The sequence below is a fragment of the Scomber scombrus genome, chromosome 1 (assembly GCF_963691925.1).
Source record: "Scomber scombrus chromosome 1, fScoSco1.1, whole genome shotgun sequence".
NCBI lineage: Eukaryota > Metazoa > Chordata > Actinopteri > Scombriformes > Scombridae > Scomber > Scomber scombrus.
The window spans coordinates 9,870,611-9,893,383 of record NC_084970.1 but is presented as its reverse complement, the minus strand read 5'-3'; the positions used below and the strand labels follow the sequence as shown (position 1 = coordinate 9,893,383).

At 38.8% G+C, this 22,773-nt stretch overlaps 1 protein-coding gene across 2 annotated transcripts; it reads right to left on the bottom strand.

Moving 5' to 3' along the window:
• Nucleotides 1–615: 615 nt before the first annotated feature.
• Nucleotides 616–18,107, bottom strand: nod2 (nucleotide-binding oligomerization domain containing 2). Of its 2 annotated transcripts, XM_062441763.1 has the most exons (13): nt 18,079–18,107; nt 15,649–15,718; nt 5,864–5,991; nt 5,118–5,668; nt 4,535–4,652; nt 2,510–4,289; nt 2,284–2,367; nt 2,106–2,189; nt 1,904–1,987; nt 1,737–1,820; nt 1,433–1,516; nt 1,200–1,283; nt 616–925 (listed from the first exon to the last, which is right to left on the bottom strand). In XM_062441763.1, the coding sequence occupies exons 4-13, from the start codon at nt 5,601–5,603 to the stop codon at nt 853–855; spliced, it is 2,961 nt and encodes a 986-aa protein (XP_062297747.1). In that variant the 5' UTR covers nt 5,604–5,668; nt 5,864–5,991; nt 15,649–15,718; nt 18,079–18,107; the 3' UTR covers nt 616–852. The 2 variants fall into 2 exon arrangements, with proteins under 2 accessions (XP_062297747.1, XP_062297820.1); XM_062441836.1 differs by lacking the exon at nt 2,106–2,189.
• Between the last annotated feature and the right edge of the window lie 4,666 nt (nt 18,108–22,773).

Genomic DNA, 22,773 nt, shown 5'->3' with positions numbered 1-22,773 from the left:
GTCATGAAACTCCTGGCCAGGCATTGGTCGAGCGCTTTTCTCTCCAGCGCTGATTGGCTTACCGTTATTTCTATTACAAAGTCCCACTCTGTGGGGTTTTCCCCCATGAATGGCGTAGTTTGGTTGAATTGTAGCTTCCAGGGCAGATGCTGCTGCCTTACACTTAAATAGCATTCAAATGTTTACACATAAAAAACTAAAAAAGGACTATGATCAGAAAAATGTGCTTAACAATATCAAATAAAATTTGCCAAAAGGCCCCCTTCAGAGTGTTATACTGTAATTCTACAATATAAATCATGTTGATTTTATTGAATTATTGTAATGAGGCATTTATATACACTGTAAGCAGACCATTTTCTTTCAGTTGGTTTACAGTTTACAGTTTACAGTGCTATTTACCAGCTTTATAGTATTGGAAGGTTTAATATATCCCAATGCATACATTTCCATTATCTTGTGTTTTGGATGAAACTGTGAATCTCAATAATATCCAAAGTCAAACAGCAGCAGTGCAATGAAAATACAATGTTTCCCCCTGGAATGTACACCACAGACTACAGGCCAGTCAGTAGAGACAAAATGTTTATTTTTAGACAATAATGTGTACAGATGTAATATTATTAGTAAAAAAGTAATAGTAGTAGTCGTTGTAGTGATTGTGGTGGTTATGGTGATGCATGATGCACTACGTACACCTTGAAAAGAAATGCAAGACATATATAGGTGGAATTATTTTGTATATTATATGTATAAACATTTTTTCTTTTCCTCTAAGCAGCAAACTGAAATAAACTTTAATAAACTATAATAAATAAAAACATTAGGCAGTCCTCAGCTTGAATACACAAATCAGAAGATCAGTCTTGATTCACATCGTGTCATCTCCTCCACCTCTTCCAAACTGAGATCATTGTTTCTCAACCTGCAGTGTAACAGGAAAACACCACATCAATCAATGACAATGCACAGCAAGTTAAGAAAGTCTGATGCCAACATAACATTGTAGTTAAGCCGAAATAGGATTTAGCGTTCACAGCAAAAGTTTATCTTGAAATTAATACTAGCAGCATTGCCCAAAGTCTAAACATACACACAACATAAACAACCCTAAAGCACATGTATTTACTATAAAACCACATAAGAAACAGTGAGAACCATTGTATTTTTGAGTGTATGTCTCATTGTAAGTCACCTACCATACTGACTTTACATGAGTATTGCGTTCCAGGGCTTGAATCAGACATTCTACTCCTGCCTTGGTTATGCAGTTTTCTGTCAACCTTTTACCGGAAATATGAGGGTGGAGAGAAGATGGAGCAATGTAAGCACTACTATAAGTACTCAAATGTCAAAACAGCCACTTAAGCAAATGCCATGTGCATCATTAAAACAAGTATAACCTGTTGTGAATGTCTGCTCCAAGACTTACCAAAGCTCTTCCAGTGATGCACTGCTCTCGATCACTTTGGCGAGGGCATAAGCTCCTGCACTCCCTACACCATTGCCAACCAAGCTGCCATGACATAACATTACAGTTAGTTTCACATACATTGTCAAGTACAGTGTTTTACATCTGCAGGAAAATGTATAGCTGGGGCAGAAATATACATTTGGAAAGGACCTGATAGTGGTCAAATATTTTTAGATTTATTTCTGGCATTTTGTATCTTTAATGTATTTTCCTCAATGCCTCAGTCTACCTATCATGCACCAATATTTTAAGCAAATATTACCTAAGCCACACAAGAGTTTTGCTTCCCTCTAGGGCACTGGCAAGGGCCTCAGCTCCTGTATCACTTATCTTATTGCCCCAAAGCCTAGAAATAGTAAGAAGGATAAGTAAATGAGAATGCACAATCAATGAATTACAGGGAATTTCGCAGAAAGACTTTTACCTTACCCTAAGTACTGCAGTGAATGGTTGAATTTCAGTCCTTCTGCCAGCTGCTTTGCTCCTTCTGCAGTTATATTGTTGTTGCCTAGCCTGAATGAAAATAGAGAAGGCCATTTGCAATTCCCTTTAAACTACATAATCTTGGTGCTGTATTAATAAAGTTCTATATTAGTGGCACATCTGACGAGTGCTGAAATTATCTGCTGACCTCAGAGAAAGAAAATTCTGCTTGGTCTTCAGAAGAAGAGAAAAGTGCTGTGTGCAAGCATCAGTTAGTTTATTGTTGAAAAGCCTAAAGAGAAACAAAATGATCATGCATGCTAATTGGCTAAGTGTCATTTGCAACTTCACAGTAGTATAATATCAATCATCTTGACAAGACATACGCAATTTTCTGGAAGTTGTCACACTGGATACCCTTAGCAATCAGTTTGCGAATCCCCTCATCCGTGATGTTATTATTTCTGAGGCTGATGAAAATCCCCCAAAAAAACAGGAAACTTGAGCATTTCATGGATTTTCTGCATTACAGTAAATGCTATTGGGGAAATTTTGTTCACTGATAATGAATACAAATAAACAGAGAAAGAATTTAAATATTTTCATACTCACTACAGGGAATTACAAATATGCATGCAAGGAAGAAGCTGCTCCACACCCACGTCGCCTACAGAATTGTAGTCCAGCTGAAGGCCAACAGGGTTCCTTAAATACTGGAGTACATAAGCTAGTGCAGTGCACTCCACAGGGCCAATGTTACAGTAGGTCAATTTCAGGTGGTCCACCTCCAGCTTACTCATAGCATCTTTAGCAATCTTGCACTCCTGCATCTCATAGATGCATTTGATAAGCCAAACAAAGCCTGGCATTGCGTGCATGCTCTTCTTCTCCCCCTGTACAGGTTGAGGGATAGACTTGAAGTGTTTATGCATGCCTTTGGAGAGACATTTGACCACCTGTCTGACCTTCTTCTCCATCCCAGCACTGGGACAGCAGTGGAACCATAGACTTCGATGCCGCTGGGACAGTAGCCCAGACACAAACGTGGCTGTGATTTGCAGATTTGATGTTTCTGCTATCACAGACTCCCCCTCCAAACCCTGCTCTTGTTGGTCACTGGAGGGTATGCAGCCCATGAAGCAGTTGCTACTCAGGCGTGTCCCCTTCATGTTCTGCGGCTCAAAGAGCTTATGGATGGTGGAGCGGTCAGTGTTGTTTGACAAAACAATGAACAGAGCAGCAAAGAAACACTGCATAGTCACATGAAGGAATTCATATCGTTTGCTGTGGGTGGAGGACATATCTTTGCTCAGGATGAGAAAGCCCATGCAAATATCCTTTTCAGTTACATAACAAGTCTCCAGGTCTGTGTCTGTAAAGATGTAACAGGATGTTCCTAACCCCTCAAAAGCAAGCTGCCCTAGATGCAAGACCACTTTTATGTGCTCCTGTAGCCAACCTAACCCCATGGTGCTCTTCAGGGGGCTTTGGTGTTGGAGGAAGTGCTGTAAGATCATTAAGTAAACATCTGTTATGGTTTGTGGGCTGCCCTCTCCACAGCCCAGCAGCTCCTTATGGCACTGTGAGACAATCCAGCAGAGGACTGGACTATGACAAAGTCCAAGCAAAGCTGTATTCATCTGTAGGGACTCCAAAACCTTCGCAGCCACTGTGGGGTCTCTGTGATGCTTCTTAACAAAACAGTCAATGCCACTAGGGGAAAAGCCTTTCAGGAGGACCTCTTTGCGAAGGTGCTTCTTCAGCATAGGGCCTACTGCCTCTGGGCGACTTGTCACCACTTTTCTCACACCCTTCATTAAGAAACCTTGAAGTAAATTGAACAACAGTATATTAACAGGTGCACGCTGAGTGGGGCAGCAGACCATGTGTTCATCTGAAAAGCCCTGCTTGAGTTCATCCAGGCCATCGAAACTGAAGAGGATGAGATGTGGGTGGTCTAGGATGAACTGGAAAATCTCTTCCTGTTCCTTGTCAGGCCAACAGCAGTGCTGAAACAACAGTTCTTGGACAGACAATTCCCTCTGCTCTGAGTTCAACCTGCGACAGCTGAATGGAAACAGTAGGAGAAATCCTTTGAGGGAAACCCCCCGAGCCCAAAGCAAGTGCAGCCTCTGCAGTAGGGTGCTCTTCCCACTGCCTGCCTCACCAGATACTAGCACCGTGTCTGCCTCATCATTTACTGTACCCGCCGCACCAACTATGTCGTCCAGGTCTAAAGCTCCACTGAGATCAGCAAAGTCATTAGCTAGTTCCAGTTGGGCTTCAGTGTAGATCTCATCCAGAGGCATGTGGCTGGTCCGTCCATAGCTGCTGAGAAAGCAGGACTGGGCAGACACAGAACTGCTGAGCTTCTTTTGATATTTTGAGAACTCTGTGACAGAAAGTGAATATGTGAGATACATTACAGTAAATGAAAATCATACAACCATTGTGTAACAAGTAATTTTTCAACCATGTTCCATTTTTGGAGCAACCACACATTTCCATATTTTTCAAGGAAATGAGAAAATGTTCAAGCCTCTCATAGGTTCAGCATGTGCAATCTTATGTTACCTACTGCTGTCTATAAAATTACATAGTACATTAGTTGTCAACACAATTATGATAATGACAAACCTTTGGAAAGGGTCCATTTCTCTTGGTTCAGTGAGGACTCTGATTCCTGAATGTAGTGTAGTACACATTTTGCTGCTGACTCACCTTTTGATCTGACATGGTCAAGCAAACGTCTCGCCTGTTTGGCATATGAATGGTAACAGATCCAATATTAAAGAAATAGTTTGACATTTTGGAAAATACATTTATTTGCTTTCTTTTCTAGAAGTAGATGAGAAGATAGTACTCTCAAATGTAAAGTATTAATCTTTTCATTACCGAGAAAATAGACAAGTGCATTTTCAGTTGACTTATTGCTTTATAATTAACACTGGTAAAATGTAGCTTATTTCATTATAATATAAAAACTATTTTAAGCAAAACACTTAAAATCAAACTGTCAATCTACCAAAAACACTGTGGGTAGAGTGAGTAATATGAAACCAGGAACAGCTTTAGTTCCTGTATAACATGCCACATTGTCAGGAATGACAAAACCATAGCAATGTTTTTTTTAATTCCAAAAACAATCTAATAGCTAAAGAACAGTAATGTCAAGCCACAGTTTAATCATGTTGTATAAAATGTGGGTTATTTACAGTACCTGCTGTGAGGGGGTATGTATAGGTAACAGCACATCATCACAGTCTGATGAGGTGAAGTGTCCTGATTCCACCAAAGCTTCTAGAGCGCCATCAATGCAGGCTTGTAGCTTAGTGACCAGGCTTGCTCTTTGTGTCAGAAGAGTCTGACTTGATGTGCTTTGAGATTCTCCAGTTTTTTCTAGATTTGAACAGCACCCCGAAAAGGTGATGCCAGCTCCCTGTGCCTCAGGCAGGACCTGTTTAACAGCAGCAAGGAAGAACTCACAGGTGTCCTCACCCTTTGTGTACACCAGGTCGAGCAACTGTCTGACATTGGTATACAGTGCCCTACCCTGTACTTGTATGTTCTGGTACTCCTCCCATATGAGCTCCCCTTGGGACAGGAGTTTGTCCAGTACCCTTTCCAGATGTTCAGTAGATCCGCTGCTACACAGTGCATGCAGTATCTCTGCCCGTTGTTTCAACACAAGGTCCCGGTTAAACATGCTTTCTGACTGCCAGCTTCCATACTCAGAGGCATACAATGTAACACTGCTGCCAGTATCACATCCTGTCACAAGAAACACCGACATGACATCATGCTGCTGGCACCCACCAGTAATTTCAATCCTATTTTGTTACTCAACATTCAACAACATAGATGTTGTGTTGTTGATTCACACACACTGACCATTTTAAAACATGTACAAACACATTAGATTAAACAACGGCATATAATAAACAGATAAATAAATGTGTCACTCACGTTAGAGTCTTCACAGCAGAGAGCTTTCTTCCCTCCATCTGTTTTTTGGACAGAGACTGCATGAATTCCAAATTGCGTCTTCCTCATTGCACACCAAATAGCGAAACTTGTTCTGCTCTAAGCCCCACCTATAAAATGGGAAGCAAACTCAGCAAATGAGATGAGAGTTCAACAACTGTGTACATGTATGCACACTTCACAGTGTAACACTTGATTTGTTTGCCAGATTATTTCAAAACAGAACAAAAGCAATATTACACAGGGGGCCTGACATTTAGAGGAAGTTAAATATAATTTTCCACATGCTAGGGAAAACCATTCACAGTGATATAATGGCATTACCACATCCTCTTGCCTCAGGCTTTCAAAGTGATTGTAATGCATTTGGGCATGACATAAAGCGGAATTATAGTTTTAAAAAAGCAGAAGCTCATGTACTTTGAAGATTATTGTTTTATTTTGCATATTTACAAGAAATACCAGTAGATTTACTGAATGGGGAAACTGCAAGTTGAAAGTTGTGTTTTTTTACTGGTTGCAATTTTGTCGTTCAACCACTTGATGGAAGTATTGTTTAAATAAAAACTGCTTTGTTCTCTTTTTCTTTTCATCCCTTTTGACACATCTCTTAAGTATCTATTCTTCCTTCTGTTAGATTTCCTTATTTCTCTTCATTCCTCTGAGGCTGATTTCACCTTTCTCTCTCTCTCTTTGTGCAGAGCACACAGTAATAATTTTGCAATATTATATGTGTCCGCTAATTGATAGAGGTTTAATTGGCAATCTTTTGACGATTGCAAGCTGTTGTATGGCTTGAATTGTTTGTTGGAAATATACAGAAAGTGGCATTATTTGATGTGGTAATAATTTTTGCAGTGTTAGTTCTATTGTAGAAACTGAGAACCTGCAGCTAGCATGTTGTGTTTCTGATGTGGACTTCAAAAAGTTCATGTAAAACACAGTCCTGGAAAGCGCTCACATTGTGATTGCTTTTTACTCCCCATATATTTTCTGATGTCAAGATAAAGTAAATGCAAGAATTACTTTTTGGAAAGTCAGATGATTTATCATTATTGCAATTATAGCTCCCTCCTGAGCGCCATGATTAGTTTATTGTGCTTCTTCTCTGTGCCCTGTGGGGGAAAATCCTCAAACACACAATGGCAGGAGTAATCAAAGACAGACTAGAGTAAAACTTTTTCTAAAGTGAGTTTCTTCTTTTCTCTTGTTTATTGACTATGAAATAGGCAACTCTACCAAAGGGAGTGTAAAGCAGAGTACTGGACTTCTCTGTCAGGCATCCTACATGAAGCGCCAGTGTATAGTTCTGTCATCCAAATCACAGCAGGGGGTCCAGACAAGTTTGGATAGATAAGTAAGAAGGTAAGAAATTGACAATAAGAAAATACAGATATAATCCCAAAAGATATCGTTGATAATTTGTCCTCTCTTGCAACAGAATTCTTAACAGCTTGTGAGAAAGTACAGAAAGTTATGTGGCTACAACTTCATCCATTTGGACTACGTAACTGTTGTTGGGCCTGTAAACTAGCCAAGAAACACATAGGGCAAACAAAGGATGCAATTCTTTGTACAACTTTTTATAGCTACGACTAAGTTATCAATAAATAAGTGCTGAATGAAGTCTTAATGATTTTCTTCAACTCACACACGTTTTGATATACTGTTTTGTTGCTGCGACACTTGTATTTTCAAAAGTCAACTTCACTATTTAGGGAAGTTTGGATAAGATGTTTTGTTACTATTGGCCAAAGACCTGTCCTACTCTGCCTCTGATTGACTAGTACCTGTTGGCCTCATTGGTTAGGTTGGTTAGGTTTAGGCATGAGGAGTGAGACAGTTAGGGTAAAAATATCCGGATCAGGACCAATCAGAGGCAGAGTGGGGGCAGTTCTTCACAGAAGAACGTTGGGAAAAAACATAAATTGTTGAATAATAATATTAAATGTTCAAGTGTCAGAGGCTGCAGTGACCGGTCAACCTTGATTGTACCAACTGACTTTTTAATAGGCATCAGCCTGTGCTGCCTAGAGCTATTCTATGTATGTTCTCAACACAGACTTCAAAATCAAGGTTTTTGGACTAAGAAAGACCAATTCAGAATCCTTTTATTACTTTACAACCATAGACGCACAGATGGTTGACTTAAACTTGGCCTTGAGAACCTACCTCTCAACTTGCACTTTATTGGGCAAGAAAGTTAAGCCTTGCTCCATATGGCGTCGGTTCAGCTGCACAGCACTAAATACTGTAACATCATCCACACAGTCAGTTTAACCTGTGTGTCAATGAATATCAGTGCAGTCTAGTGCTGGATTCATCCCTCTCTCATAGCAGAGATGAAATAAATTGGCTCCAGTGAATTCATCGTTGTGCATTCTTTCTTTGGCAGATATCAAAAGCACATGTGTTGAGCTCAGTGTCCGGCCAGGTGCACTGATATACTGTACGTGTACTGATTGGTTTGCCAGAGACACAGAACTCCCAGAAGCAAATCAGAACGTCTCATCTTCCATGTATTTTGCAAGATGTTACGCATAACCAATTCTCCCGTTGCTCAGAAATAATAATTTTTTCTTGATGTTGTGAAATTGAACTGAAGACATGACTGGGCTGCACACGGAGCAACATGTCAATGAATCCCCTCGTCAATATCAATCAAACGAAGCACAAGCAACTTCATTTTTCCCGCAAGCAATATTGCACGAGACAACCCCCAACAACACAGCACACATACTGTACATTGAACATCAATCATCCCATGCCAAGTTATTTATCTTTAAATAAATAATGATAAACAAAAGAAATACTCCTTTAACCCAAATGAGACATTATTGTACTTTATGTATTAGTTTAGGTATAGATTGTTGTTTTTGTTGCTCATAAGGTATGTGAAATGTAAGCTAAAAACTAGATTTAAATTGTGTTTTGAAATTGTTTTCAGAGGGGAAACGACTACTTATAGCTAACTTAAACTTAGCAAGAGTCTCCTAACATACTATGCAACCAATTCTGTATTTCTCTGACCAGACCTATTTACATAATTATAGGCTTTTATCACTAGGAAAGGGTTTTATGTTTATTACCAGGGGGTAATAAAACTCAAAGAGCAATGACAACCACTTTATCAATGGTTTAAAGTAAATAAGCTGTACATTACACATTAACAACAACCTGCAATCTTACAAACCTCTGAGACAGAGGGGCTGACGAATAAAGGTAGATTACCTCATTTCATTAATGGAGACATTAACTGTAAGAGGATTATTATATACAGCAATAGCAATGCATTCTTTCAATCCACAAACTGACTCATACATTGGAAGGATCAGTGTATAATTAAAGGGGGCTCTCCAAGCCAGAAAGATAGGTATTTAACAGAGGAAGTGCATGCCATCTCTTTTAGAGGTAATTGGTTGAGAGGAGCATGTGTGAATGACCATGTGTGTATGGGTGTGTGTGTCAATCAGGATTTAATTGACAGGAAGATTAAAGCTCACATCTGAAAGCCCCTCCCTTTTTTGAGGAGCAGCCAAGTTGAAGGAGTCTGGTCTTCAGCGTCCGCCCGTGGTTTGGGGTGCTGCACTCAAGGTTAGCACGGGCACCCTGCTGCGTGTGCGCTGTCTGAGATGGGTCCTACTTGTTGGACATTCATTATCAAACTCTGTTTGCTCCTTTCATCTGCAGCTCTCTGCAGCACTCAACGTAAACTACAGAGGCACCTTGCAGCTTGACATCTCTCCATTCACTCTGTACCTTAAACAGCATGCTGCCACATCAAAGAGCTGCGCCTGGCTTTGATGTTGCAAAAAGAAAGAGCTCCAATGATCTACTAAAAACCAATGCAACTTTCTGGAGCCTTGTTTTATTCATTAATCTGGAGTCACTCTCTAGAAGTCCGGACTTGGAATTTTGGAAAAGTTCAACTGTCCTCACTGAGAAATGAAGTGAAGAAACAACTTGTGAAAAGACTGATGTACTACATGTTGTATAGTAGTGGTGAGGTTTGCTTTCAGCCTTGCATTTCTTATAGTGGGTTTTGTATCTTATAAAGTTGCATGGCACCGTCACTTTTTCATGTTTAAAGTGCTGTGCAGAGAGAAAACCAGGCCTGTTTTAAAGCAAGCATCCATTACTTTTAACTATAACTGTTAATAAGAAGATTATGTTATTGGAGTGTAATGTAAACAGCAATGGACCAAGGATAGACCCCTGTGGCACCCCATTGATGATGGTAAGAGGGCTTGACTGATCAGTATCGTCAGCAACAACAGTCTAAATATCTCTGCAAGGTAATACTAGAACTTCATCTATGAAGCGAATGAATCTTCATTTCCTCTATGAAGTAGGTCAATGAATAGGGAAGCACAACATTGTTTTCTACTCAGGGAGGAGACAATGTCATTAATGAAACTGCAGCTGTAATTGTACTGTGGTGAGTTTAGTGAATCAATAAAGGTACACAGTTATAAATTGAGCTGAAAGAAGTGGAACGTTCATGTCACCCATCAATAGATATGCAAGTCTGTCTATCAAGCATTTAGTTGCTTTAGAAGCCAAACTGACAATGTTTTAGTCCATCTCTCAATATTTTTCCTGTTTCCTTCACCCTTTCACTGGCAAAGTAGAGAAAAGTAGCTTCCTTAAAGAGCTTGACACTGTAGTTTTCAGTAAAAAAATACTCCAATAGAAGTAAATAGTACATCTGTTGTGAACTATTTTCAGCTGCAGATAAATACACATTTGATGCATGCGTTAGCGAGTATTAACAACAGCAGCACCATGTACAGATTGTATGAGGGATAACAAAGCAGCCTCTCTCTCAAAATAAATTATAATGGCTGTGTTCATTGTTAAGAAAGAACATGTGAGCCAGCACAGTGATGTGGCTCATTAATGTGTTTTTAATAGTGGTTGGATAACAACGTAGGGCTATGGCACAGAGAAGTGAGCTATAAAGGGCTCTGGCTATGTAAACAGCACGTGTTAGAAGGATTAATTCATGTTGGTTTTCATTGTTGGTTTTTGGTTTGGGATTTGTGGACAATCATATAAAATACAGTGTATAACCAGCACACCACAACACATAGTTAAGAACTGTGGGAGGAACAGTAACTGAGGAAGTAGTTAAATTCTGTTTCAGGATATAGATCATACTCAACCTGACGTGTACACACACCCACACACAAAACGTGTCCAGTCTATGTAATCAGTTTCAAAGTGTTATTTTAGTGTCTTTTTACACCCAGTGCTGCAGTTATTATCTTTTATTTTGGAAGGAACCTTGCTCTCTGCAGATGATAAATGTGTTTTTACTTTGCTTTTCCTGTTGGTGACAGATAAAGTTAGCTAACAGTAAATATTTTTCCTGGAGCCAGACAGATATAAGACAATACAAAATGAAAAATCTCCCCCGGACACAAGTGGCTCTTTCATGGTGTGGTTGTCTGTTATTAATCTGATTGAACATAAAAAATAAAAATAAAAAAAATAAATATAAAGGGAAAAACTCAATTTTGTGGCCATTAGTTGGAGTGCATCTTGACTCACTTTCACACTGGCTCCTGTTTTTTGGCCTTGGCTGCGTTCTATTGCCCCATTCCTTGAATTTGTTTACAAAGTGATTTCTTTTCATTTAAATGTTATTCATTAGCAAATATATTCATTAGCAAAATTGGACTAGTGGAGGAATATCATCCACCACAGCATCAGAGCTGAACAAAGCAGCCTCTTTCTCCCGTGCCAGCTTGGTGATTATTGGGTGGATTTAATCCTGCTAATTATAATTTCATCAGATATAACGAGGGAAACGTCGACAGTGAAAAGTGACATTTAATGCAAATGGCCACTGGGTCGGGCACACTGAACTTTAGCACTTTGTCAGCTTGTTTCCTAATTGAATGAACTTGACAATAATTGAAGTGTTTTATTTTTGCCCTTCTTTCCACACATAAAAGACTGCCATGCCAATTAGCATTAATTCTCCCTTTTCCCTCTTTCGTTTCATGCTCTTGAGTAGGCAGAAACCAGCATATTCCGATCATTTGCATTATCCAAAGCGAATCTGCTTTGAAGTTCTGAGATTCTGTAAGAAAAAGGATCCACTTATCCCACATGAAAAAATGTTCAAAGCTCATAAATTCACTGGAACAGATGTACATTATCATTGGATTTGCCTTTTTTTTCCCCTCTTTGCTCCTGTATTGGTAATACACTACCTCATGTCCTTCTCATCCTTGGCGTTTAGCATCTTGCCTTTACAGAAGCTAGCACCCTGCTGTGCCTATCCACACTTCAAAGCTCTCTGCCTATCTGCTGGAAACAAAGCACACAGAACATATTATGGCAGCCTCTCATTTCCCCATATTTAAGTCAACATCAATGCTTTTTTTTGCCACAGGCAACACAGAGATGCAGTTTATCTCTACCCAAAAAGACCATTCCCTGTAACCTGTGTCTCCCAACAACACAAACACAACACAGTACACATGCACAGGAAAGGTTTATCCCATTATAGCTCTTACCAGTGTTTAATTTTTCCATGATAGTCACCATGCTGTTCATTGCCCTATATATGGAGAAGAAAGAGATGTGGTTCTTATTCTCTGGGAAATTACACTTAATCAACAAAATGTCTCCTCTGACTACTGCTTCCTTTTCAGTGTTATCTACTACTACCTACTGTGTTGAACTCATTCCCATCCCTCATCATACCTTGATTAAGTTGTTAGACACCTCTAATTATACTGCACAGTTTAATACTATGTGCTTACCGTAAAACAACTAGAAAATGAATATCCTCTTGGGTACTGGCAGAGTTATTAGAATAAGAGAATGAACATTTAGTGAGTGAATGATTGTAGCCTTAAATACCTCTGCGCTGTGCAGCACTGAGAAAAGAGCGCTCCCCTCTCTGTATTTTCTTCGGTGTAAAAGGCATAAAGGTCTCTGGAGGATGATTCTCAGAGTAATTGCTCACTGTAATTGCTGTGGGTAGTGCTCATCTATAAATGATCATGTAGATTTTTTTTCAGACAACCACTTCCCATGACTGACCTTTGTTCACTTTACAGCAGAGAATTAAGGAATCTATCAACATCTCTATATTTTATATTGAGACAGATTAAACATTACACTCCTATAAGTATTTCAGCTTTGCAGATATATATGTAGAAGACAACAGAATCCTGGCACATGACCAAGAAGGCCTGCATTATGACTGCAGCATGTAGTAAAGGTAAGATAAGGTAAGACGTGTCACATTGCCACTGAATATACCTGTCAACTGGCTTAAAATATAATTAAACATGTTGATCTATAAACTTTAACAACAGACGGGAATTTCTGCACATTGGCTGTACTGTGGAGGCAGAATGAAGTGGATGCTCGAAAACTACCCTGACCATTTTGCATTTTATATGATTTGATCTAAATCCTGCATGTGGTGTATGTTTATTTTGCCTCAGTCACAAACTTTAAATCATTTAACAGGTTTGAAGCAAACTTGGTGAAATTAAAGGAATGTTCCAATCTACTTTGAAAGTATGGTAATAAGGTGGTTTTTGGTTAGTTAAGGTCATATTTCATGTACATGTTACTTATTGTTATATGAATATCATCTATGCTTCCAGTAAAAAGACTGTCACCAATGGCTGTAACTGTATTTAGCAGTGCTTGAACTTTAAAAAGCAAGTGAAAATTATCTTTCGTCAGAACTGCAAAGCAGACTTCAGTTGGAATAGGTAAAACACGGACCACACCCCTCACTCCTTTACCTGACACAGTCCTGAACCAAAGAGATTGAGCAGCAGAGACTGTTTTTTAGATGAGAGGGCACTGTCTCCAGTACTGTCATTTCAAAAGGTGTGAATACATTATCCACCGTTACTCTGCACTGAAGAAGAAAAACTCCACGAACACCAAGGCTATTACCAACATATGTGAAGAGTTGAAAGCAGTGCAGATCAAAGTCAAAGTTAAAGAAAAAAAAATGAAGAAAATGTCAGAAAAAAAATGTCCTAGCCCAGGCTACAGAGAAGAGAGGATGCAGGATGATACAGTAAGAAATGGGCCCTTCGGTTATGTGAGACTTTGCAATGAAGATGATGAAGAGCATTTTTCACTCCAGAGGCTAAAGAGAATCTCGGGGTCTAGATTTTATGCAACAACAAAACAATGTGTCTCCAGTTCAATATGCACACTGTCAGAATCCTGTGATTCAGAGAGAAAACATCAGGCGTAACTAGTTTAGGATAATTCATTGTTTGCTTGGTTTGTGTTTTTACAACTTTTATTTCTCCAGGGGTCTTTCACCTTAAGAGTTAAGTCCACATATGGTTATGACCAGTCTTCAAACTTGTGTTTTCCCCGTAGAACATAAAAATGTATCTGTCATGGCTCTCATTAGTTTTGGCAAATATATCAAAGCAGTATTATGCAGAGAAAGTATGGATTTTTCTGGGTTTGCCAGGTTATGAAACAGTGCTATTTCACTTGTGCAACCTTTAAATTACCTGAAATATTTGCCTTCTCTGTCTAGTTTCCAACGAGGCAAATACAAATGTTTACCTAACAGGCAACAAGGTTCAAAGAGAGCTAACCCTCTGGAACAGAGTGTACAGTCATCCATCTCGTCTTTTATACAAATGCTGGTGAATGATACACAAAAAAAAAAAAAATGTCAGGTAATTAACCATCATTTAAGATTACATTAATATTTTATTTTTTTTATTAATTGTATTTGTACAGATTCAAATGTAATTTAACATAATGTGAGGTAATATCTTACAGAATTTGACCTGTTTATGATAGTAAAGAAACGCATGTAAAATTACAGAAATCTTTACTTAATCATGTACATAATATACACAATATGAATACATATATACAAAAATTCAATTGACATTTTAAACAATCCATTCAAATGAGTTAAATTGAGCAATGAATTAACGTATTCATGTAATCAAACAATTTAACACTATTGTAAATTATTTCCAGGATTTCACAAGGTTTAACTGTAATATTTCTCAATGAATTACACTATTATCACTTTACGACATTACAACTTTAACTTCTATATTTCACACTATAACACTATACTCTGAATGTTACTGTGAAATCAATGCACCTTGGACGTTACTGTGACATTTGAATTTGAACCTGCACACACAGCATTGTGGGATTGACATCCTAAATTGGGACTTCATCAGTTTGGACAGTTTAATACAGAGAGTGGTGAAATCATGTTTGTCGTGTACAGTCATCTTATTATGACTTGTAGTACCTAAGGGACAGTAGCTAGCTGGGCAGATAGTTTTTAAAGCCTCATTTTGAACACTGTTTATCTCACAGTGTCACTGCTGTGGTAAGGCCAGTGGTTTGGACTGACCTGTGGGACAGCACGAAGGCTTGTTGTTGTTGTTGTTCCCATTTTCTACCCAGCCCAATCTGTTTGTGTTTATTTCTTTTGGAATACCAGAGGGACGCTTTGAGTAAAAGATTATAATTCTGTTTTAAAATTATTTTCTGACAAAAGAATATTTTTACCTCTTAATCTTAATCTTTATTGTGTTTTGCTTTTTTTTTTAAATCACTAACTACTCCCTGTCTTTTAAGCCACATTTAACAACATCATGGCTGAAGACAGAAAGTAATTAGTAATTAAAAAAGAAAAAGAAAAACAAGAAACTCTCTCATTAGTAAGAGTGTGTTTTTCTGCATGTGTTATATACAGTCATATTGTTATTGTCTTGGTGTGTACTCACATGTAGCACAGGTGGGGACACTTTGAAAAAGCATGACTGGGTCTTACAGGGGCTGCTCCTCATAATAGTTCTACAACACAGACATACACAAAAACAAAGAGATTTGATGAATAAGTCATAGATCCATACATATCCATATCGTCAGAGAATGAAAAACCTAAGGCAGAGATAATTACCAAATAACACAATTCCAGCAATGAAAGAGCAAATTCAATGGGAGGGAGGGGAGGAAGATATGAATAAAGGAGAAAAAAACCCAAAACAAAACAAAAGACAAAAACACATGCTGCAAACACAAGATATTGGTTGTCAATGCAATGATGCTGGAGACACAGAACAGATTAATATCCAAACTATGGAAGATTCAGTGTGAGACATGTTGCTAACAGTTTATAGATGAGAGCAGGTGTTCGGCTGTGAGACTGGCTGTGCCAGCTGGTGATAAGCAGATACGTTGCAGGTCACATAAGTCACAGACATTTCTTTTTCTTTGGGTTGAAATGCCCAAACAAAACCACTGATACTGTGTTATTACATACAGTAACTTTTACCATACCACTCTTCTCAGGACTACTGAAGGAAGCAGAAGGCATTATATATTTGCTATCACAACAGCGCACCTCAGGTAGATGTCAGGTCATCCTGACATTTTCAAAATTTCAGCTGAATCGTGAAAATAGAGATTTGCAGTCAGTATTAATTACATTGGAAGTTTAAAAAAAAAATGTTTGTAACATTTGTACATCTCTTTGAATGTAGCTACTTACTAAAGGCATAGTTTGGTATTTTGAAATCTGAAATCAGTAGAAACCAGAACTTAGCTAGCTCAATTCTCCACCCTTATGGTAACACTGGAGGGGGCACAGACATACGTGATAGTCTTTGAAAACTATGGTAAACATTTTACTCTAGCAGCTCACGGTGTAATCATGTTAATATGTTAACTTGAAAAATCTGTTTAAAAGAAAAGTTCTTGTGGGGCTAGAAGGAGGTGCATCTTTGAGAAAATTGAATTCCTGTCCAAGAAACTATTAACAGAAAGCTTGGTTTTTTACAGTTTTGTCAACATAACACACTCACAGTCAAGGCCGTAGCCAGGATTTTTCAAATACCGAGGTCAAAAAGAAGACTGCAACTTATATATCAGTTAATTGTAATCCATGATGTATTTATAACGCTTTCTTGCTGTGCATTTCTCAGTCATGCTCACTCTTGTGGTCCAGTTCTTTCTTATCACTTCCAATTTTGCAACTTAGATCAACTCCTATTTCAGTATTCTACAACTTCCATGGTTGTATATTCAAAAGTTGTAACTGCAATATATTATTTTCCTTGTTTGGTCTTAAAATTTGGAATGGAGCACGGCCTGCTGAGAAAGGGAGAAAAGGGCTCATCCAATGAATGAACAGTTTGCAAAATCGGGTCAAGTCCAATTCACAAATGTAAACATATTTCTGGTGATTTTTCAAGTCGCAGTTCACATCTTCTGCAGCCAGGGCCGGCTGTAGCTATTTTGGTGCCCTAGGTGAGATTAAGTTATCTAATTTTCAAATATGTGATACTCTTCTGACTTAATTGGTCATATAAGGCACCTTAACTGAAATTAAAATTATTCTAAACTGTCAAATCCCTTTCATCACTCACCACAGCAAAGGATCTCTCTGCACTGTCCCTGCATCCTGCACAGGCGGAAATTTTCAAGATGGCGCTGCCCTGATCCGAAACTATTGGCTTCCGAGCAGCAGTCCACAAACCAATGGGTGACGTCACGGATGTTACGTCCATTTCTTATATACAGTCTATGATCCTGTACCTGTCTCTGACTCACTCTCATGCACCTAGATGTCAGGAGAGGTGGTGGATGATCATTATTTAGTGAGCAGTGTCTATTCTTTCATGTTTATAATCAGAACAAATGATACTGAATATAAATACTGAATGTAACTAAAATATCAGTCTGTGAAACTGGGAATTTACCCAAAGCCCTCAGCAGCAGGCCAAAGATTGCTCCTCAAAAAGTAGAATATTTGTCAGTTTTATGAGCCAGTTTATAAATGAGGCAGCCAGGCTTTTATTAGTCAGCTCCTGTCTATAAGAGACTCAGGTGTAGTTAGCTGAAGTTAACTGATTACTACCAGTGATGACTTACTTTACTCTTCTTTGGAAAAAAAAAACCTTTATGTTCATGTTGTCTGGGGAAGCAAACATCAAACCAAGAGACTGTCAGCCAAAAACAGACCAGACTTCTCAACAGTAACAACCAAATAAAAACTAACCACCTCATCTTTTCACTATTTGCTAACATAGCATTAGCGCTTTTTAACAGTTTGCTAAGTCAGCAGTTTGTGTAGAGACAGAAACATAAACAACATCTAGTTTCAGTAAGTTAATAATGTCCTGAACATGTTGTTGTGACAGTGTTTAACCCACCTTAAGCTTCCCGGTGTGTGTGCATCGACCGAGTGTCAGCAGCGCAGTGTGTGTGTGTGTGTGTGTGTGTGTGTGTGTGTGTGTGTGTGTGTGTGTGTGTGTGTGTGTGTGTGTGTGTGTGTATATGTGTGCCGGTATCAGCGAAAACGTGGAGCGGAGTTTCATTGATTTGGGTTTTCTCTCAACAAACAAGCGGAACGGATTCAATACTGAATACAGCGCTGAGTGGATAGACTGATGTACTGATTTTTGACATTTTAAAAGTGGGTGGAAAAGAAAAAAATACCGAGGACATGACCTCTGTGTCCTCAATGGTAGCTACGGCCATGGACATACCCTTGAATGATTGTCTTTAATCTAACTATTAACGTCATACATTTACAAACCTTTGTTTCATTGAAGGTTTTTATTACATGTATATGTATTGTTTCCTTGTTTTATACATAGTAAAACCTGTATTTTAATATGGAGTCACTGTAGATATAATGGGAAAATCCATAACAGAACTACATAATACACTAAATGTACAGCGATTGTTTAAATATAGTTATTGTTCATGTATTTTGGCATACAGTGTTTACTTTCCATTGTACAATGAAACATTTTAACATTACAATCCTCTTAAATTACCAACCAACACTGTTAATGTGTAGAAATTAAACTTTGTTGAAAGTACATACATGTATATTTTATACTTTCTGATGCACTATGATTCTCATTCCACTGTCTGATTACCGTTTTTAATGTCATAGTTCTCTCAAATTTCTGATTTATGTACTTATTAAGTTTTAATATGCAATAAGTACATAAGATATACACAAGATATTTTTTTAAGAAATTCAACCCTGCAGCAGCAAACAAGTGACAAAAGCTTATTTTTTCTCATGAATAGCCCATTCTGCAGAAGTTACTGCTCCATCAACCTGTGCAGACTTAATGCTTCAGGATCGTCACTTTCAGGGGATGATGGCTATGATTTGAAAAGCCAGTTCTTTATCTTTTCTTTTTTTTTTGCAATTTGTATGCATCTAATAGTACGACTCAAGCCAGGACTATACTTGCTCCTCCGTCTTTGAAATTGAAAAATCTCCAGGATAAGCAAGAGTAAGCTTGCATCATCATAGGAGGTGACTTTAAGCGTGCAACTCATGCCTATAAATGGCCAACCGCATGGAGATCGCTTCAAATCACAGAAAACATGAACTGAAAAAAAATATGATGGAAATGAAGAGACTTGTTTCATCGTATAGAAAAAAATACGATAACTGCATACATTTAAAATACAGTTGTGAACTTATTTGGAACTTTGTACTTTTACTCTTATAAAAACATATCAAATATATGCATATGAATGTTGTTCTGTATGATGGCTGGTTATATTATATATTTCACATACAATTATTATGCAATATAATTGTATCCACTTACTTCATATGGATGAATAATGCTTTTAATGGCTCAAATGTGTAAAGCAATGGTAATAATGGCCTGGTAAGCCATGTTAGGATGGAAACCATTTGCAATAATGATACAAGTTCTACGGCTACGCTGCCTTGCTCACACAAATAGCCGTGTTCGTGAGAGGAAGGCATATCACATTGCCAAGAGGCGGACACTCTGCGGTTGCCCTGACCAGAGATAAGCTGCTAAGCTGCAGATGAAAGTGTGTGTGCATGTAGAGAGCGTGGCATGGTGAGCAGCTGTAGTCAGCCAGATTTGGGAACCCTCTGTGACACCACAATCACCACCACCATCTTTACTTCACCACACACTCTCTCTCTCTCTCTCTCTCTCTCTCTCTCTCTCTCTCACACACAAACACATGCACACACACACACAAACGCACACACACACACACACACACACACACACACACACACACACACACACATCAGACCATGGTCATTTTCGGGGACATTACATAGACTAATATTCATTTCCTGAAGACTCTAATCCTAACCATCACCCATACTTGCCTTACCCTTACCATTACCCTAACCTTAACATAATCCTAGGCTTAACCACTGACCCCAAAATCAGCCTTTTCCCAATTAAGGACACAGCTTTTGTCCCCGATTGGACAAGCTGTCCACAATTAACTGGTCTTAAGTCTGACATTTGTCCTCAAAAGTAGCCTAGGACAGACCACATATTACACACACACACACACACACACACACACAGATTTCCCCATGTACTTTTACATCAATCCAACTATGTATGGGAAATCTTCCAAATAGTACAGGCTCTCTATAGGCCAAATTTGGTGTCATCTTGTTTTGACCTTTAAGGCCTTGTGTGGCCATAAGTGGCACAGTAGCTCAATGGATAGCACTGTGGCTTCACAGCAATGAATGTTCTCCCTATTTTGCATGAGTTTCCACTCTCAGACCAAACACATGCAGGTTTCATGAAGTGGAGGTTTATGGTAGTCATGCATGTGGTTTGAGAGAGGCTTAATGTGTTAGAATGGAGGCTGCACAGGATAAGTGGGTATAGATAATACAGTATATGGCTGGATAGCTCCATATATCTGATGGTTTCAACTTCATGTAAGAATTTATTGCTTTTCTTGGTTTTGTCATGATAGTAAATTGAATATGTTTGGGTTTTGGACTGTTCAATGTACAAAACAAGACATTTAATAATGCTACCTTGTGACCTAGGATACTATGGTTGACGTTTTTCATTGTCCTCTGATGTTTTATAGATCAAACAAATAACCGATTAACTGAGAAAATAAAGCACAGAAGAAGTATGATTTGTATGATGACAGCACATGTGATAGTGACAGCGAGGCAATAAAAGACCCACATGTATCAATATTAAATCTTCACGCTACTATGGGCATGAACAGTGAAAAAAAGAAGAAAAGAAATGACTCCAATAGTCTGTGTTTATAAGGAACAGATTCATACTTTAATAAAAGGGTATTTTCCCCTGGCACAGATCTGCTATCAAATAAATAAAGCAATTAATCAAATACAATCTATATCAACTAAAACAAAGTCATGACAAAAAAAAACATTAGAAGGAAGGGTAAAAGGGAAAAAACAGCTAGTGCTAAAGTTTCTTTTACAACAAACACCAAGTGAAAGTGTGTCTTTATGTGGAGAGAAAGACAGCTTGTGTTAGAGGCAGATATAATTATTATTACTCCCTCCTTAGTGGGATTGGCATGGCAGATATTGGAGTACTAGCTGACAGTAGAGGCAAGTGAGATAGCTTGATAGACATTTAATTATAAATAAGCCTTATAGTCTTTCTACACAATGCTGGTTTAACCGTTCTGCAGTCCACTATATACATCGGATTTTTAAAAATGATGATACATGGATCTTACAAAGCAAATTAGTGGTGCAATACATACTAACATGGGCAAGTGGCTCTGAATACTGACAGTCCTTTACAAGAGGAAAGAGGACAGTGAGTCTTGAGAACTTTATGATGTGGAAGGTTGGAAATTAAAAAAATAAAAATGAAAAAAAAAAACTTTTTTGAGGGATAGCTCATGACTTGGCTGCAGACAAATTGAAAAAAACAAGCAAACATTATTTTAAGACCACAAGGTTTCAAAAGGAAGTTAACTTTGCAGAGTTAGGGACTGACAAAAATGAGAAGGGAAACTCTCTCCCAACTCTCAACAAATAATGTGTGTTTGTTGTGGGAAGCTTTCTCGTGTGAGTTCAGGTAATCCTGTAAATGTCAAGTGGAAGTTTAAAAGAAAAGAGTGATGTGTGTTCAGTTAAACTCTCTTCAGGTAAAAGCAGTTTAAAAATTGCAACCTGGCTGTGGGTCTGACCGAGCCTTTCGCCCCAAATTCCTTCAGAAGAACTCGCTCACCGTGTCGAATTAGACCACCCTGGACGAAAAAGTCGCCTGCCTGCTGCCCGTTAACACAAGCAGACGACCAATTCCACACTTTTTATATTTGGAGTCGCACGCTGGTATCAACACCGTTTCGGGTGAGGCGTTAACGTTGACAAAGGAGTTACAGTGTTATGAAGGCTCCAGTGGCAAAGACTTGTCCAGGAAAAGCAGTGTGAGGTGAGAAAGCTGAGGTATGAGGTGTGGAGCGCAGCTGTGAGCCCCCCTCAGGGAATGATGCCGTTTCCAGCGGGTCCCGTGAGATTGCCCGTCTGGCTGGTGCCTCTGCTAAAGGATGGCCTGCAGCTGTGAGAGGACACCACAGGGCTGAGGGCAAGACTGGCATACACAGCATTCTTGCTCATCTAAAACACACGCACACTTACGACTTACACAACAAAACATAGTGGATATAGTTTGAACACCAGTGGGCCATGGATCTTAGTACGCACCATCCAAAACTATCATTTCCTTTAGTATGGATGAGGTTGCCGATGAGCAAGGCACTTAAACCCCCTCAAAAGACTGCACAATAGGCAGGTCATGTATTAATGTGAAGATGGGAAGTGTTGAAAATGAGCATGTGTGCTTACCAAAAATACCGGGGAGAAAAACAACCTAATTTTGGCACATGATAATTTACTCCCTCACACCTGCAGCTCTCAGTTCACTCCCTCTGTCTGCTCTGGTTAAACCAGATGTGACATGCAGAAATTGGAAAATAAATTCTAGCCTTTTGGTGCATCAACATCTGTATGTTTATGGCAGCGCCTCTAGAGCATCATGGGACAGGATGAACAGACAGTTCTGCGTGTCGGGTGCTGGCAG

Bases quoted from the DNA above. Each gene is read 5' to 3' on its own strand.
- nod2 (XM_062441763.1), bottom strand. From the start codon at position 5,603: ATGTTTAACCGGGACCTTGTGTTGAAACAACGGGCAGAGATACTGCAT. The intron at 1,988-2,105 runs GTCAGCAGATAA...ATTTTCATTCAG, and splicing joins CAGAATTTTCTTTCTCTGAG to GCTAGGCAACAACAATATAA. The intron at 1,517-1,736 runs GTAATATTTGCT...ATGTCATGGCAG, and splicing joins AAAACTCTTGTGTGGCTTAG to CTTGGTTGGCAATGGTGTAG.